The sequence below is a fragment of the Ostrea edulis genome, chromosome 7 (assembly GCF_947568905.1).
Source record: "Ostrea edulis chromosome 7, xbOstEdul1.1, whole genome shotgun sequence".
NCBI classification, from domain to species: Eukaryota; Metazoa; Mollusca; class Bivalvia; order Ostreida; family Ostreidae; genus Ostrea; species Ostrea edulis.
Genome location: NC_079170.1, coordinates 59,249,005 through 59,263,585, shown reverse-complemented (window position 1 = coordinate 59,263,585; position 14,581 = coordinate 59,249,005). Strand labels below are relative to the sequence as shown.

The 14,581-nt window shown below is 36.1% G+C and overlaps 1 protein-coding gene across 4 annotated transcripts in view; it reads right to left on the bottom strand.

The window, feature by feature from the left end:
• The window catches only part of LOC125657033 (uncharacterized), a 71,712-nt gene that overhangs the window by 4,184 nt on the left and 52,947 nt on the right, over nucleotides 1-14,581 (bottom strand). For all 4 annotated transcript variants that reach the window (XR_008797126.1, XR_008797127.1, XM_056144846.1 and 1 more), the window contains 3 exons: nucleotides 7,104-7,157; nucleotides 6,826-6,864; nucleotides 1-1,283 (listed from right to left, as the gene is read on the bottom strand). The exon at nucleotides 1-1,283 is cut by the window's left edge. Coding sequence is in view for 2 of the 4 variants with exons in the window: in XM_056144846.1 (XP_056000821.1) it covers nucleotides 1-1,283; nucleotides 6,826-6,864; nucleotides 7,104-7,157 (1,376 nt within the window). In the remaining 2 variants the exon portion in view is untranslated. The remainder of the gene's footprint in view (nucleotides 1,284-6,825; nucleotides 6,865-7,103; nucleotides 7,158-14,581) is intronic.

Genomic DNA, 14,581 nt, shown 5'->3' with positions numbered 1-14,581 from the left:
TGGACCATAGATTTCCAGCATGTTCTCTAACAAAGCAGTATGTCTATCTGTGATTAAACGATCCCACAACATGCTTAGAATTTTTGGCATATCACATGATGGAGGAACTGCACATGTCAGCAAGACCTTTACAAAATCACAGTCCGAGGAACAATGATTTATAATAATGTTTTCCACAATTTTTTCCTCCTCTAAATTATCCAATAGCATGCGTTTTGCAAACACATCATAATTCTGTTTCGGGATCTTTAAAACAACTTCCTCTGGTTTTTCCTGGTAGTTTGCAATTCTTGCAACAGCATTTAATGTTTTCCTTGGACACTTTTCAATAACACGCTGAAGAGCTAGTTCACCATAGGAAATACAAACAGCTTCACGGACAGTTTCATGGATGAAATTGTAAACATCTGTATCTGATGTTTCCATTAAATAGTCTCCATTCAAATCGGACACAACATTAGATACATCACTAGGTCGTATATCTGCCACTCTAATAATTCCTGCAATCTCAGCTAGAAGCTGTTCATCAAACTGAGATACATTGAGTGAACCATTCTCAAATATAAAACAAAGAACACAATAGGAAATCTTTGTTTTCCTGGAAGCATCTATATCATGCAGTTTCTTAATTCTACGTAGTAATGCACTATTTGTACGACTGAAAAAGGAAGGACCTTGATTGAAAAAATCACCTCGACCAAAGAAGAGGGAACATGTATATGGGAATCCAAAAAAGGTGTCAATTTTGAGTATTTCATCACGGTCTTCATCCTTCAATTTCCTGTTTCTAACCTTTTCATATTGCATCAATATACATCTTTTCTCTTCTGTTTTCAGCCCCAAAGATGATAAATTGACAGTGTAATCAGGTGTATCGAACAATTCACAAACTGGGTGTATTGTTTTTAACACTTCAAGCTCTTTTTCTCTACAAACGATAATCACATTCACCTTTCCATCCCCAGCGCAACTCAGAATCTCATCTACAAAACTTTTTGATTCACTTGCTGCACTTACAATGTCGTCCAACAAAACAGCATACTGATAATTTGCATTGACTATCCTGCTCCACTGGTCCATACTTTTGACATTCAGGGGCACAAAACTCTTTTGAGACATTTCATGCAATAATTGATATGCGGCTTTTGTTTTTCCTTCTCCTTCTTTTCCAGTCAAAATGACAACATATCTCTCCTCCAAACACGTCAGTGCTGCATTCACAGCAGTTGTCCTCACATATGTTTTGTCCTTTATGTGCTTCTGTAGAACCTTGTCTGTTATTGCTGAAAAGATAACCCAGAGTGAAAACTGATAACCTAAAAAGTTCAATGAATTCACCAAATTCAGCTTTGTTTGAATATGCCACTTAAGAGTATTGTGCTATTCTCTCTCTCTCCGATATCAGTCATGAGACAAATAATAAGTTCTTTCCTCATCACCGACTATGCTGTGCAAAGTTAACAGATACTTGCGTTGTCAATTTTCATGTAACAGTAGTCCACAATACTCAATGATTCTTAACAACAAGTAAAAAAAAAAATCATAACACATTTTTTTCTTTTGTATATTAAAAAAGCTTCTATCTGGAAAGAGAGTTATGATCTTCATTTGGTATTGCTGTCAAAATACACCAAAAAAATTTAAGCTTTTCATTGATACTGCATTATGCAAAATGCTATTTCAAACTGAACAGTAATGGTAAAACGACAAGAGGCCCATGGGCCACATCACTCACAAGAGCCACTCCAGCTGCTGTTATTCAGCTTTTGTAATTTTTAAAAGATTTTTTATTCTATCTTTATTTCCATCAAAGACTTTGACCCCATATTGAGCCCAAACTGCAGAAAAGGGTTACAACATTACTGAACTTAAATTCACACACATGAGCTTGCTGTTCTGGCAAAGAAAACAGTTACTTTTGAAAGATTTTCTTTCCTGTATACATGCAATATGTGAAATTTGATCCACTCTAACCCCAGGGTAAATGATCTGAAGAAAAAAAACTTTAATCCACACAACTTAAAAATGTTTCCATTTTGTTATGATGTAGTGTGGCACTGCCATTCTTGAAAAGAATTCGTTGTAATTAATTTCCTGTATATTCCCATATGAAACTTTGATCTCCAATAGTGGTCCCATCCTACCCCACAGCCTCTGAATTGAATAAGCTCGAATTTGAACAACCTGAAGATCCTTGCATATTAATATGACTAATCATTACCCTGCTATTGTTAAGATGAAGAGTTTTAAAGATGCTTTCCTACATATTATTTGTAAAATTTTGATCCCCTATTGAGGCCCCAACCTCTCCCCGGTGGTCAGGATTTGCACAAATTGGGGATGCTTGCACGCTCTGGTCAACCGGGCATCCCAGCTAAATTTTGAATGGGACCAGTAAAATTAAAATTTTATCAGTCAAAATGTCCGGCAGTTTTTATAGACTATTGAAATGAAGAAAACATTTAACAAAACATCTAATTTAGCTGTAATTTTATCATATACAATAAATATATAAAAGCCCAATATAAAATAAATAGATGCGTAGTTTTATTTTAATCCGGCGGATAACTTTGCGAGTTTTTCTTTTACACGCATTGGTTGATTTCCTATTTGAGTTTAACATTCAAACATATGGCCAATGAAATGGACATCAGCAGGTGAAGGAGTAACTGCAATAATGTAGCCCTATCCGATTTTTTTTAAATTCTGACATTTTCGGGATAGGGCTGCATGGATCTCTGTAATGGTGCAAAATAAATTTATGAATAACTGATAATAAGCCCCGTGTATTAGTCCCAAATGTCGTTTACACCAAAAGGAGTACCAACTTTGTGCTAATAAAGGTGACTTTCATTAAACACCATGTACAAGCATGCAAAATTCTTCGTCTGCTCCACCATGCTTGTATGATCATGAGATCTCGTAGGTGGATCTACTGAAAAACCTAAACATTGACAATCTGCGCGAAAATGTAGTTACTCGAGCCACTTCGACAAAGAAAGGAAATCATAGGGTTGCAGAAAGAATTTAATCTCTGCTGTTCGTTTTTTTAACTTGATATTAAATCTAACCCTTTTTGATACTGACAAAATACATGTAGCTTTCTCCTCCGTACTTGTCCATTAATGTAAATACTACCTTATATGGCATATGCAAATAAGTTGACAACTTCAGTACATCGAACATGGCACACAAATATGAATCAAGAAATTGGAATATATCGAAATTGTTGAAAACGATAGAATAGAGTCTCACAATTCATAAGTTGCAGGTTGTAAATTTATATATTGACTAAGATACATAGAATATCATTTCATTTGTGTAAAGAAAGTCAGCAAATGTTTAGAATGATCGAAAATGTTGCAGTAGTGAATCACTCCCGTCCTGCCCGCATTTGCACCATTACGGAGATCCTAAGGAGTTGTTGTAGCCGCCCCCCCCCCCCCCCCCCCCCAAAAGTAAAAAACAAGAGGCCCATGGGCCACATTGCTCACCTGACTCACTTTGGTCCATATCGGAAGACTTTCCATATATATTTGTCGCAAACTTGAATCTAGACTATGTCAAAAAGCTTTCATGTAAATGGGAACTTCTTTGGCCCAATGGTTCTTGAGAAGAAGATTTTTAAAGATTTTTCCTATATATTTGTATGTAAAACTTTGATCCTCCCGTGTGGCCCCATCCTACCCCCAGGGGCCATGATTTGAACAAACTTGAGTCTGCATTATGTCAGGAAGCATTCATGTAAATCTCAGCTTTTCTGGCTTAGTGGTTCTTGAGAAGAAGATTTTTAAAAGATTTTCCCTATATATTTGTATGTAAAACTTTGATCCCCTATTGTGGCCCTATCTGACCCCCGGGACCATGATTTTAACAAACCTTAATCTGTACAATATCAGAAAGCTTTCATATAAATCTCAGCTTTTCTGGCTCAGTGGTTCTTGAGAAGAAGATTTTTCCTATATATTTGTATGTAAAACTTTGATCCCCCTTGTGGCCCCATCCTATCCCCGGGGGTCAGGATTTTAACAAACTTGAATCTGCATTATATCAGGAAGCTGTCATATAAATCTCAGCTTTTCTGGCTCAGTGGTTCTTGAGAAGAAGATTTTAAAGGATTTTTCCTATATATTTGTATGCAAAACTTTGATCCCCTGTTGTGGCCCCATCTGACAACCGGGGGCCCCAGGATTTTAACAATTTAGAATCTGCACTATATCAGGAAGCTTTCATATAAATCTCAGCTTTTCTGGCCCAGTGGTTCTTGAGAAGAAGATTTTTTAATGACCCTACTCTATTTTTACCTTTTCTTGATTATCTCCCCTTGAAAGGTGGCCTGGTCCTTTATTTTAACAATTTAGAATTCTTTTTACCTAAGGATGCTTTGTGCCAACTTTGGTTGAAATTGGCCCAGTGGTTTTTGAGAAGTCAAAAATGTTCAAAGTTTACAGACAGACGCTGGAATATGGGTGATCAGACAAGAGGCCCATGGGCCACATCGCTCACCTGAGTCACTTTGGCCCATATCTGAAGACTTTCCATATATATTTGCATGTAAAACTTTAGTCCCTATTATGGCCCCAACTACCCCTGGAGGCCACGATTTTTGCAAACTTGGATCTACACTACGTCAGAAAGCTTTCATGTAAATGTCAACTTCTTAGGCCCAATGGTTCTTGAGAAGATTTTTACAGATTTTTCCTATATTTGTATGTAAAACTTTGACACCCCCCACTTGTGGCCCCATCCTACCCCCGGGGCCATGATTTGAACAAACTTGAATCAGCACTATGTCAGAAAGTTTCCTTGTAAATATCAGTTTTTCTGACTCAGTGGTTATTGAGAAGACGATTTTAACTATAAATTTGTATGTAAAACTTTGATCCCCTTTGTGGCCCCATCCGACCCCTGGGGGCCATGATTTGATCAAACTTGAATCTGCACTATGTCAGAAAGTTTTCATGTAAAAATCAGCTTTTCTGGCTCAGTGGTTCTTGAGAAGAAGATTTTTCCTATATATTTGTATGTAAAACTTTGATCCCCTATTGTGGCCCCATCCTACCCCCGGGACCCATGATTTGAACAAACTTGAATCTGCATTATGTCAGGAAGCTTTCATGTATATCTCAGCTTTTCTGGCTTAGTGGTTCTTGAGAAGAAGATTTTTAAAAGTTTTTCCCTATATATTTGTATGTAAAACTTTGATCCCCCTTGTGGCCCCATCCTACCCCCGGGGGCCATGATTTGAACAAACTTGAATCTACAATATGTCAGGAAGCTTTCAGGTAAATTTCAGCTCTTCTGGCCCAGTGGTTCTTGAGAAGATTTTTAAATGACCCCACCCTATTTTTGCATTTTTGTGATTATCTCCCCCTTTGAAAGGGACAAGGCCCTTCATTTGAACAAACTTGAAAGCCCTTCACGCAAGGATGCTTTTGGCCAAGTTTGGTTGAAATTGGCCCAGTGGTTCTGGAGAAGTCGAAAATGTGAAAAGTTTACAGACAGACGGACGACGGACAAAATGTGATCAGAAAAGCTCACTTGAACCTTTGGTTCAGGTGAGCTAAAAAGCTCACTTTAGCTTTTAGCTCAGGTGAGCTAATAAAAAAAAAAAAAAAAAAAAAAAAACCCAGAGAGGGCTACATTATTGCAGCTAGTGAAGGTGGTACTAAATGAAAAGCTGAAGATGGAAAGACAGGTAAAATTAGTGATAAAGAAGTGAAAATTCTACAAGTGAGTGGAACTGGCTTGTGTACGATGGGAAGTTAATGTTTTGCAAAGTTTGCATTGTGTATGATAAAACATTTATGTCCGGTGAATTCTACAATTGTCTGGTAAATTTTGAATATTTACAGGACAATTTTTTCGGACAAATTTTTGACTAGTTTCGGGAACTCTGCTTGCATATTACTATGACTAATCATGACCCCACTGTTCTTGATCACATTTCTGGAGATTTATCCAATATATGCCTTTTTAAAACTTTGATCCCCTATTGTGGCCCCATTCCCCTTGGGGTCCATGATTTGAACCTTCTTTAAGATTTTTCTTATATATTCCTATAGTGGCCACATCCTACCCCCAGAGACCACAATTTGAGCAAACTTGAATATGCACTACCTGGGAATATTTGCATATTATTAATTTAATATAATAAATCATGGCCCTATTGTTCTTGAGAAGAGTTTTGTTATATGTCCCCATGTAAAACTCTGATCCTCTATTGTGGCCTCATCTTACCCACGAAGACCATGATTTGAACAAATTTAAATCTACATTATGTTAAGAAGCTTTCATGAGAATTCCAACTTTTCTGGCCTAATGGTTCCTGAAACAATTTTTTAAATCCCCCCCCCCCCCCCAATCTACTGTAGAATCATTTAAATTCATGGGGGCCAATTTTCATGAATTGCTGAAGTTTTACGGATTCGTGGGGATGTAATTTTGTGGATTTATATATTTGTAAGATTCTTGTACACTAGTTGTCTTTATTCATTGAGGATTTTAATTCATGGGTGAGGGGAACCGACGAATTCCACGAAAATTGAGCCACCATGAATTCTAATGATTCCACAGTATTTTTGCCCTTTCTTGATTAAAAAATGTACCCTTTGAAGAGAGCATGATCCTTCATCTGAACAAACTTGAATCCCCTTCACCCAAGGGTAATTTGTGCCATGTTTGACTAAAATTGCCTGGTGGTTCTGGAGAAGAAGTCAAAAATGTTTACAGACAGACACTACACAAAAAAGTGATAAGAAAAGCTCACTTGAGATTTCAGCTCAGGTGAGCTAAAAAAAATCATGTAAAGAATGTTCTACTTACACTGAACATTATGTACTTCTGACTCAGGGTTACCTACTCCTGTAAACAGTAACCAAGGTAATAAATGAAATACACAGAAACTCATTGGTTTCATTAATTTTCAAAACTTTTCCATCTAACTCTGTAGCAACTATGAAGTCTTAATGACTTCTCTAAAGTAGAAAGTGTAACATAAATACTTTTGACATCTTCCTGAGCTAGTATTAAACAAGTTTGACTAACATTCATTATCTAGATGTACAAGATACCTATACAAAATAACAGTAGTATAACCATACCAGAGTGGTTTAATGCATCTATCTCATCATGCCTTGTTGGACTGCTTACAGCCCCTAGAATGAAAGAAATGGTGAAATGTAACTACCGGTACATGAAAATTAAATGTGAAAAAATATGTGTACTATTTAATTTGTATGATTATGCATGTGTTACAAATTTTTCGTATTATACAAGAGGTCCATGGGCAACATCACTCACCTGAGCCACCTTGGACATGCTGTTGTTCAGCTATTGTGATTTTTAAAGATCTTTTTTCAATCTTTATTCCCATGAGAAATTTTGACCCCATATTGTGGCCCCAACCTAACCCTAAAGGGTCACAACATAACTGAACTTGAACTCACACAACATGGGGATGCCTCAACATCAATACAACTAACCTGACCTTGCTGATCTGGAGTAAGTCACAAAATCGTAGATCGTTGTATGAAATAAAAGGTCTATGTACAAAATATGAAAGTAGGTTCACCCCAAGGTCAAGGTCACTTGGTTAGAAACTATGGTACCAAATAAAAAAGTTTTGTCATAAGGAAGGTATATATGAAATATGAGAGCCCTATCGCTCACCATTCAAAAGTTATGAGCAAGGATAAAGTTTTGGAAAGACAGACAGGACAAAACGATATGCTGGCCCCCACTATAGTCACAGGGGAAAAAAAAACAACTTTAATTCACACAACTTGGAAAAATTTGCATTTGGATCTGCTAATCTTGAAAGTGAGTTGTTTTAATTTATTTTCTGTATATTCCCATATAAAATATTGATCCTCTACTTGGCTCCATCCTATCCTTTGTGGCCATGACTTGAATTTACTCTATGTCAGAAGGCTTTCAGATATCTTTCCACTTTTCTGGCCCAGTGGCTCTTGAGAAGATTTTAAAACAATTAATACTTTGATCTCCTATTGTGGCTCCATCCTACCCTCAGGGGCCATGATTAGAACAAATTGAATCTACACTATGTCAGGGAACTTTCAACTTTTCAGGCCCAGAGGTTCTTGAGAGGAAGATTTTTAAATGACCACACCCTATTTTTGTCTTTTTTAAAAATCATTTTCTCCCCTTTGACGGGAGGGGAGGGGGGTTATATTCTGATTTCCTTCAATTGAATAAACTTGAATCCTTTTCACCAAGTCTGTTTGAAATTGGTCTTGTCACTCTAGTGGTTCTGGAGAAGATGGAAATGTGAAAAGTTTACAGAAGAATAGACAGACAACAAACAAACCGTGATCAGAAATAATTAAAATGTGAAAGCTGATGCTGATGATGACAAAAACAGATGCCAGACAAAGGACTAAGACCATGTTTAGCTATACCGGCCCTGTGGTGTGTTAAAAAATAAAGCAGAATGAATTGAAATAAAATAAATTTTTTGGATCGAAAGGTGTGCTGTTGATGAATATCAACTTTGAATTAAATCGAGAGCAATCCGGAATTATTTATTTTTGTGAGAGTTGTGGGTATTTTATTATGTTGCTTTGAAAAATTAAAACAATATTTCCATGCAGAATACACCCCCATGTGGTGTTTTTATCACAAGTTTGTGCAGGAATTCTAAAAGCTATATAATTTTAATGCGTAAACAAACGAATCTGCTGTCCGAGAAATCAGACCTTCAATGCTATAAAAAGTTTATATTTAGAAGACACCAACAGAATTACTAAGATCAAAAATGAAAAGAATTTATAGAACATGCATTGATATAACTAAAACTATTGCCGATATATCGAAAGTATAATGTTAACTAGGGCAAGTAAATGTATGAAGGATTTTTGAGCAGGAAACGTCATAGACGTCGTGGCTTATTGGTAGAGAGCCCGTCCTTCAATCGGGAGATCCGGGTTCAATTCCTACCCGTGTCAATATTTTTTTTTTTAAATCATAATGTTTAATAACTACATTTTTCTTGGCGTTATTGAAAAATTTCTTTCTTTCAAGACACTGAAGATGAAATTATACCTGAATACAAATAAAAATCAATAGGCCTATGCAATCACAGAACACCAAGAAAATATGCAAGGATTACAGATTACATTTTTTAAAATTCATTGAAAAAAAAACCAAAAAACAAAATACTTTATTTTCGGACTTGATTTTATTTCAAAGTATGAACCAGCAAAAGATAATGGATAGGAAAGTTTTTCCAATGCATCTAATGTACAGAAGAAAAGTCAGAAAAAATGTGAATCCATTAGCTATTCATCATTTCCTGCAGAGTAAGAACTTTCTTGTTGAAACCACCACATGATATATTGTGTAGCAAGTGTAGACATGGGTGTCGGTAAATTCACATCCAACAAAATTGTCACAATCAATCTCGGCCACTTCCTGAGACAAAGTCTCTACAAACAATTTCAATACCTCTCGACAGAACCAGGCCTGGGGTAATGGTAATTAAATGACAGCCAGTTTCAATGTAATGGGGGTGTAATGGACCATTTTTGCATTACAAGTAATGGTAATGTAATGCATACTGTACTGCACATTATTTTCCATTACATTTACACTACTTCATTATATTAGTGATTGACTGAAGCATTTGAAACATTGATGATAATCAAATGCAATGAATAACTTAATAGATATGTTTCCTAACATTGCTGAATATTTTGTGTACTTATGTTAATATATAATTAAAAATCATAATACAGAAATAATTTTTCTGCCATTTCTTTTATATCTGACAGTATGTTATGTAAATGTGTAATGTAAATTCACTCTCAAGTAATGTAATACATTATATTTCAAAATAGGAGTAATGGTAACGTGAAATTTTCTAGGTAATGTAAGGCATTACATTGCTATGTAATTGACCTCAAGCCTGGATAGAACACCTTCTCATGCATATATGCAAGTGCCTTGGACCCCAACTTGTCATTTCCTCTTTTGCAAGATTTTCAGCATTTCTTCACAGAGATCATAATTCCAACTGCAAGGTGTCCAAGATGATGAATTCAGACCTGACCAGTGTTTTTGACAATTTGTTAACTTTTGACTCTACACTTTTCATCAGGACAACCATTCTTGAACTCATTCAAAAAGTACACGACATTCATAATTCAACATGCAGATTTTCATTTGAATCATCAAATATGAATTCTTCCAATTAATAACCCCCCCCCCCCCCCCCAAAAAAAAACAACCAAACAAACACTTTAAAAACCTCCACAGGTATATTTCAAATGACATAGAACCATGGTATCAGGATGTCTCTGGAAGTATGTGCCATGGGTTAATAAGGGTTAAACTTCAGAGTCGACATTTTTCTTCCAAGAAATATAGTCTTGTTTGGATCCAGTTTTTCCAGTTTTGATATAACTGCCTGATACTGTACAATGTAGATGTCAATCTGGTCCCCCTATTGTGGGAATCTGTTTCCACATAACTGCTGTATAATCTGGTACCTTGCTATTGGCAGGCACAACAAGGAAGCTATTCCTGCAGTGATGTCCAACACTTATCCGCATGTGTCACTGATGCCACTATCATTGATGAATCTGATGGCAGTGATGATAGCATTATTGAGGAGTAGGAATATGGATTCTTGTCAATCTGATTCATGTCACCCTTGCCATCAATTTTTGCTGGACATATTATATCATCCTGAAATTCAAATTACTCCAGTATTATATCATTATCAAAACTATATCATAAATGAAAGGTGAAGATAACAAACAGTGATCAATCTCATAACTCCTACAAGCAATACAAAATAGATAGTTGGGCAAACACGGACCCCTGTATTATAATATTCGTATAAAAGTTAATGTACTTTCATGCCCTCATGTATTTTCATTGATATAGAATTCAGAAAAATTACATTTATGTATTCGGTGGGAGATTGACATGTCTCCAACTAAACAATAGAGGACAGTTTAGCTACATGTACATTTCTGCATAAATAATTATATACACAAACATTTCATTTGAATTTGATTCCCCATCTAATAATTTTTGTTGTAGCTAATGTTGATATATTATCTTACTTCACAATTATCAGCAAATTCACAAAATATTTTTATCTTTCATACTCTTTCTTGTGGAAAAATTTATTATTCAATAATATAAAGGAGATAAGCTAACAAAAAATTATATGCTTAAATCATGGTAGTACCCATGAAATTCAACATTCTCTGAGTGATTCTATATCTAATCCCAATGCAGACATGTAAGTTGTAAGTGTAATTGTTGAAATTAAGTTTGACATGTTTACAATTTATCTTGAAATAAGGCATATTTAAATTATAAAACCAAACTGATCTTATGATTTTCCTGGCTTAATGGTGCTTTTAAGTATTTAAAAATTATTGAATGTAAAAATCATTCCGACTTTTCTAATGCATGTTTCCGCGTAAGGCCAAAAACAAATATATATGTTAATTGGTTTCCACTTTCCCGACTTACCCTAATTAAAAATTTCTGTTGACCCTAACACATTTTTTTCTATTCTCACAGATTTTGCAAATGTCATCACTACAACAAGAATATATTTATTGACTTATGAAGTTATTTATTATGCACTAATACCAGACAGATTCCAAAACACAGAAACAGTTTTTGTTTACAGTAAATTGAAGAAATGTATCGATTCATCATATAACTTTTATTTGATTACTAAATAATCACTAAGTTAAGTTTAAACATAGTAGAATACTAGAATACCAAATCATTCGAAAATTATTCAACCTATAACCCCCCACAGGCCTACATGTTACCCCAGAGACATATACCATTATGGAAATATACATCTATATACAATTATATGTCTCTTTAACCTATACAAATACTTTTTAGACCATACAATGATACATGGAAAGTTCAAAGTGTAAAGTGAGTCAAACATCATATAAAAAAAATTCAAATAGACCCGAGAAGGTCATGCACTCGGAATTGAAAATGGCATGATCGTGAAACAGCTGATTTTTCTGATCAGCTGATACATACATGCCAACTTTTAAAAATCCCCATGGGGGATTTTGCGCGCGACGACCTTTTTTCAAAGCTCAAAAGTCACGACATTTTACCATGAAAATAAATATTTGTCTTTTCAAATAAAATATCAATGTAATCATTGTACATGTATCATATATTAACACAACATCAAGTGTGTTTGACCATTAACTTTAACAAAACTTTAAAAAAAAAAAAAAAAAAACCACTTGGAAAGATATACATAAATATTTTATTAAAATCATCTATTCAGCAAAAAATCCTCTCCAACAACAAGTCACATACATATTATCAAATAATAAAGTTGCATCCTTTTACACCATATAAACATTGGCTGGTCTATATATCAAATTTAAATTAAAGCACATGCATTTAGGTACGACTACAAAGGCGATCTTGCTTGTCTGTAAACATGGGCTTGCAGAGACTGGTGGAACAATCTGCATTGCAACCAGAAAAGGAGTGATCTGTCCTGCTATGAAGTTTGCAAACAAAACCTTTGCACCCATGACATCTGAAATAATTACCACGGAAAAAACACATTAAATATGCGTTTTTACTTGTAAATTAAGGCTACTTGCTAATATAAAATTGTGAGAATTACGCATCACAAAGTCTATTGAATACTACATTATATAGACTATATAATACATCGCTATAGACAGATAGATTCGGATAGCCTATATTATTATAGTTGGAAAAAAAAAAATTTGACGTACCTTATTGCATATTTTGGATGCTGTCAGCGAGAGGCAAAAATCGGGAATGTCCGATTGTTTGGTGGTGACACTAATATGACTATCATCGTTGTCATTCACGTTTGTGTAAAGGACATGTCAATTTGAAATCCGTCTTCCCGATTAATTACCATCAAAACATGCTTCGCACTGTCCAATAAGCACCCCGACACAGGCAGACCAGGTAAATACACCACCCCAATACCATGCGACACAGGTAAACAGTAATGGCTGACTATTGTCCCGATTTCTGATTGGCCAGTTCAGAAATGACGCGGGATTTCAAATTCCGGGTGGAAATGGGGGTTTGTTGTCGTAAAATGGGAGATATTTCTAGACAAGAGGCCCAGGGGCCTTATAGGTCACCTGAGTATCATGTAACAACCTTCCAATGTTTGAATTAGGTTTGTGTTTAAATATAAGAATTTTACTTTTGGATGGAAGAAACATTGAATAGCTATGTGGTCAGCCCCGCCTTTGCACCAGAACCCCTGACCCAGGGGCCATAAATTTCAGTTTTGAAAGAAGCATCCTTGATCATCATTATCATACTATTAGTTTGTATACTTAATACCCAGCAGCAGAGGAGAAGATTTTCAAAGAAATAAAATGCATTTTCACTATATGATCAATAGGGCCCCACCCTAATACCAGAACCCCTGACCCAGGGGCCATAAATTTCACAATTTTGAAAGAGGCATCCTTGCTCATCATAATCATGCTATTGGTTTGTCTACTTAATACCCAAGGACAGAGAAGAAGATTTTCAAAGAAATAATGCATTTTCACTATATGACTTATAGAGCCCCACCCTAGCACCAGAACCCCTGATCCAGGGGCCATGAATTTCACAATTTTTAACAAGAGGTACTGTGAGCAATGCTCACTAAGAATACCCCCCGCTTACCCCAATCTCCCAAAGGGTGTTGGTAATAGGTATAAACTACCTCTTTTCTGAGTGTAAAAAACAAATGGCATGACAAACCGAACCATATTGCTACTTCGATGTCCAGTGCGCGTGACCTTTGACCTTTTGACCCCAAAATCGATAGGGAACATCTTCATCCCATGGGTAGTCCATATGTAAGATATGGTGACTGTAGGTGGAAAGGATAACGCTTTAAAGCCCGGAAACCATATTGCTACTTCGATATCCAGTGCGCGTGACCTTTGACCTTTTGACCCCAAAATCGATAGGGAACATCTTCATCCCATGGGTAGTCCATATGTATGATATGGTGACTGTAGGTGGAAAGGATAAAGCTTTAGAGCCCGGAATCCATATTGCTACTTCGATGTCCAGTGCGCATGACCTTTGACCTTTTGACCCCAAAATCAATAGGGAACATCTTCATCCCATGGGTAGTCCATATGTATGATATGGTGACTGTAGGTGGAAAGGATAACGCTTTAGAGCCCGGAATCCATATTGCTACTTCGATGTCCAGTGCGCGTGACCTTTGACCTTTTGACCCCAAAATCGATAGGGATCATCTTCATCCCATTAGTAGTCCATATGTATGATATGGTGACTGTAGGTGGAAAGGATAACGCTTTAGAGCCCGGAAACCATTGCGTCTACAGACGGACGGACAGACGGACAACTCGATTCCAGTATACCCCCCCCAACTTGTTGCGGAGGGTATAAAGAGGCATCCTTGCTCATCATTACCATGCTATTAGTTTGTCTACTTAATACCCAGAGACAGAGAAGAAGATTTTCAAAGAATTTCTACATTTTCACTATATGACCAATAGAGCCCCACCCTAACACAAGAACCCCTGCCCCA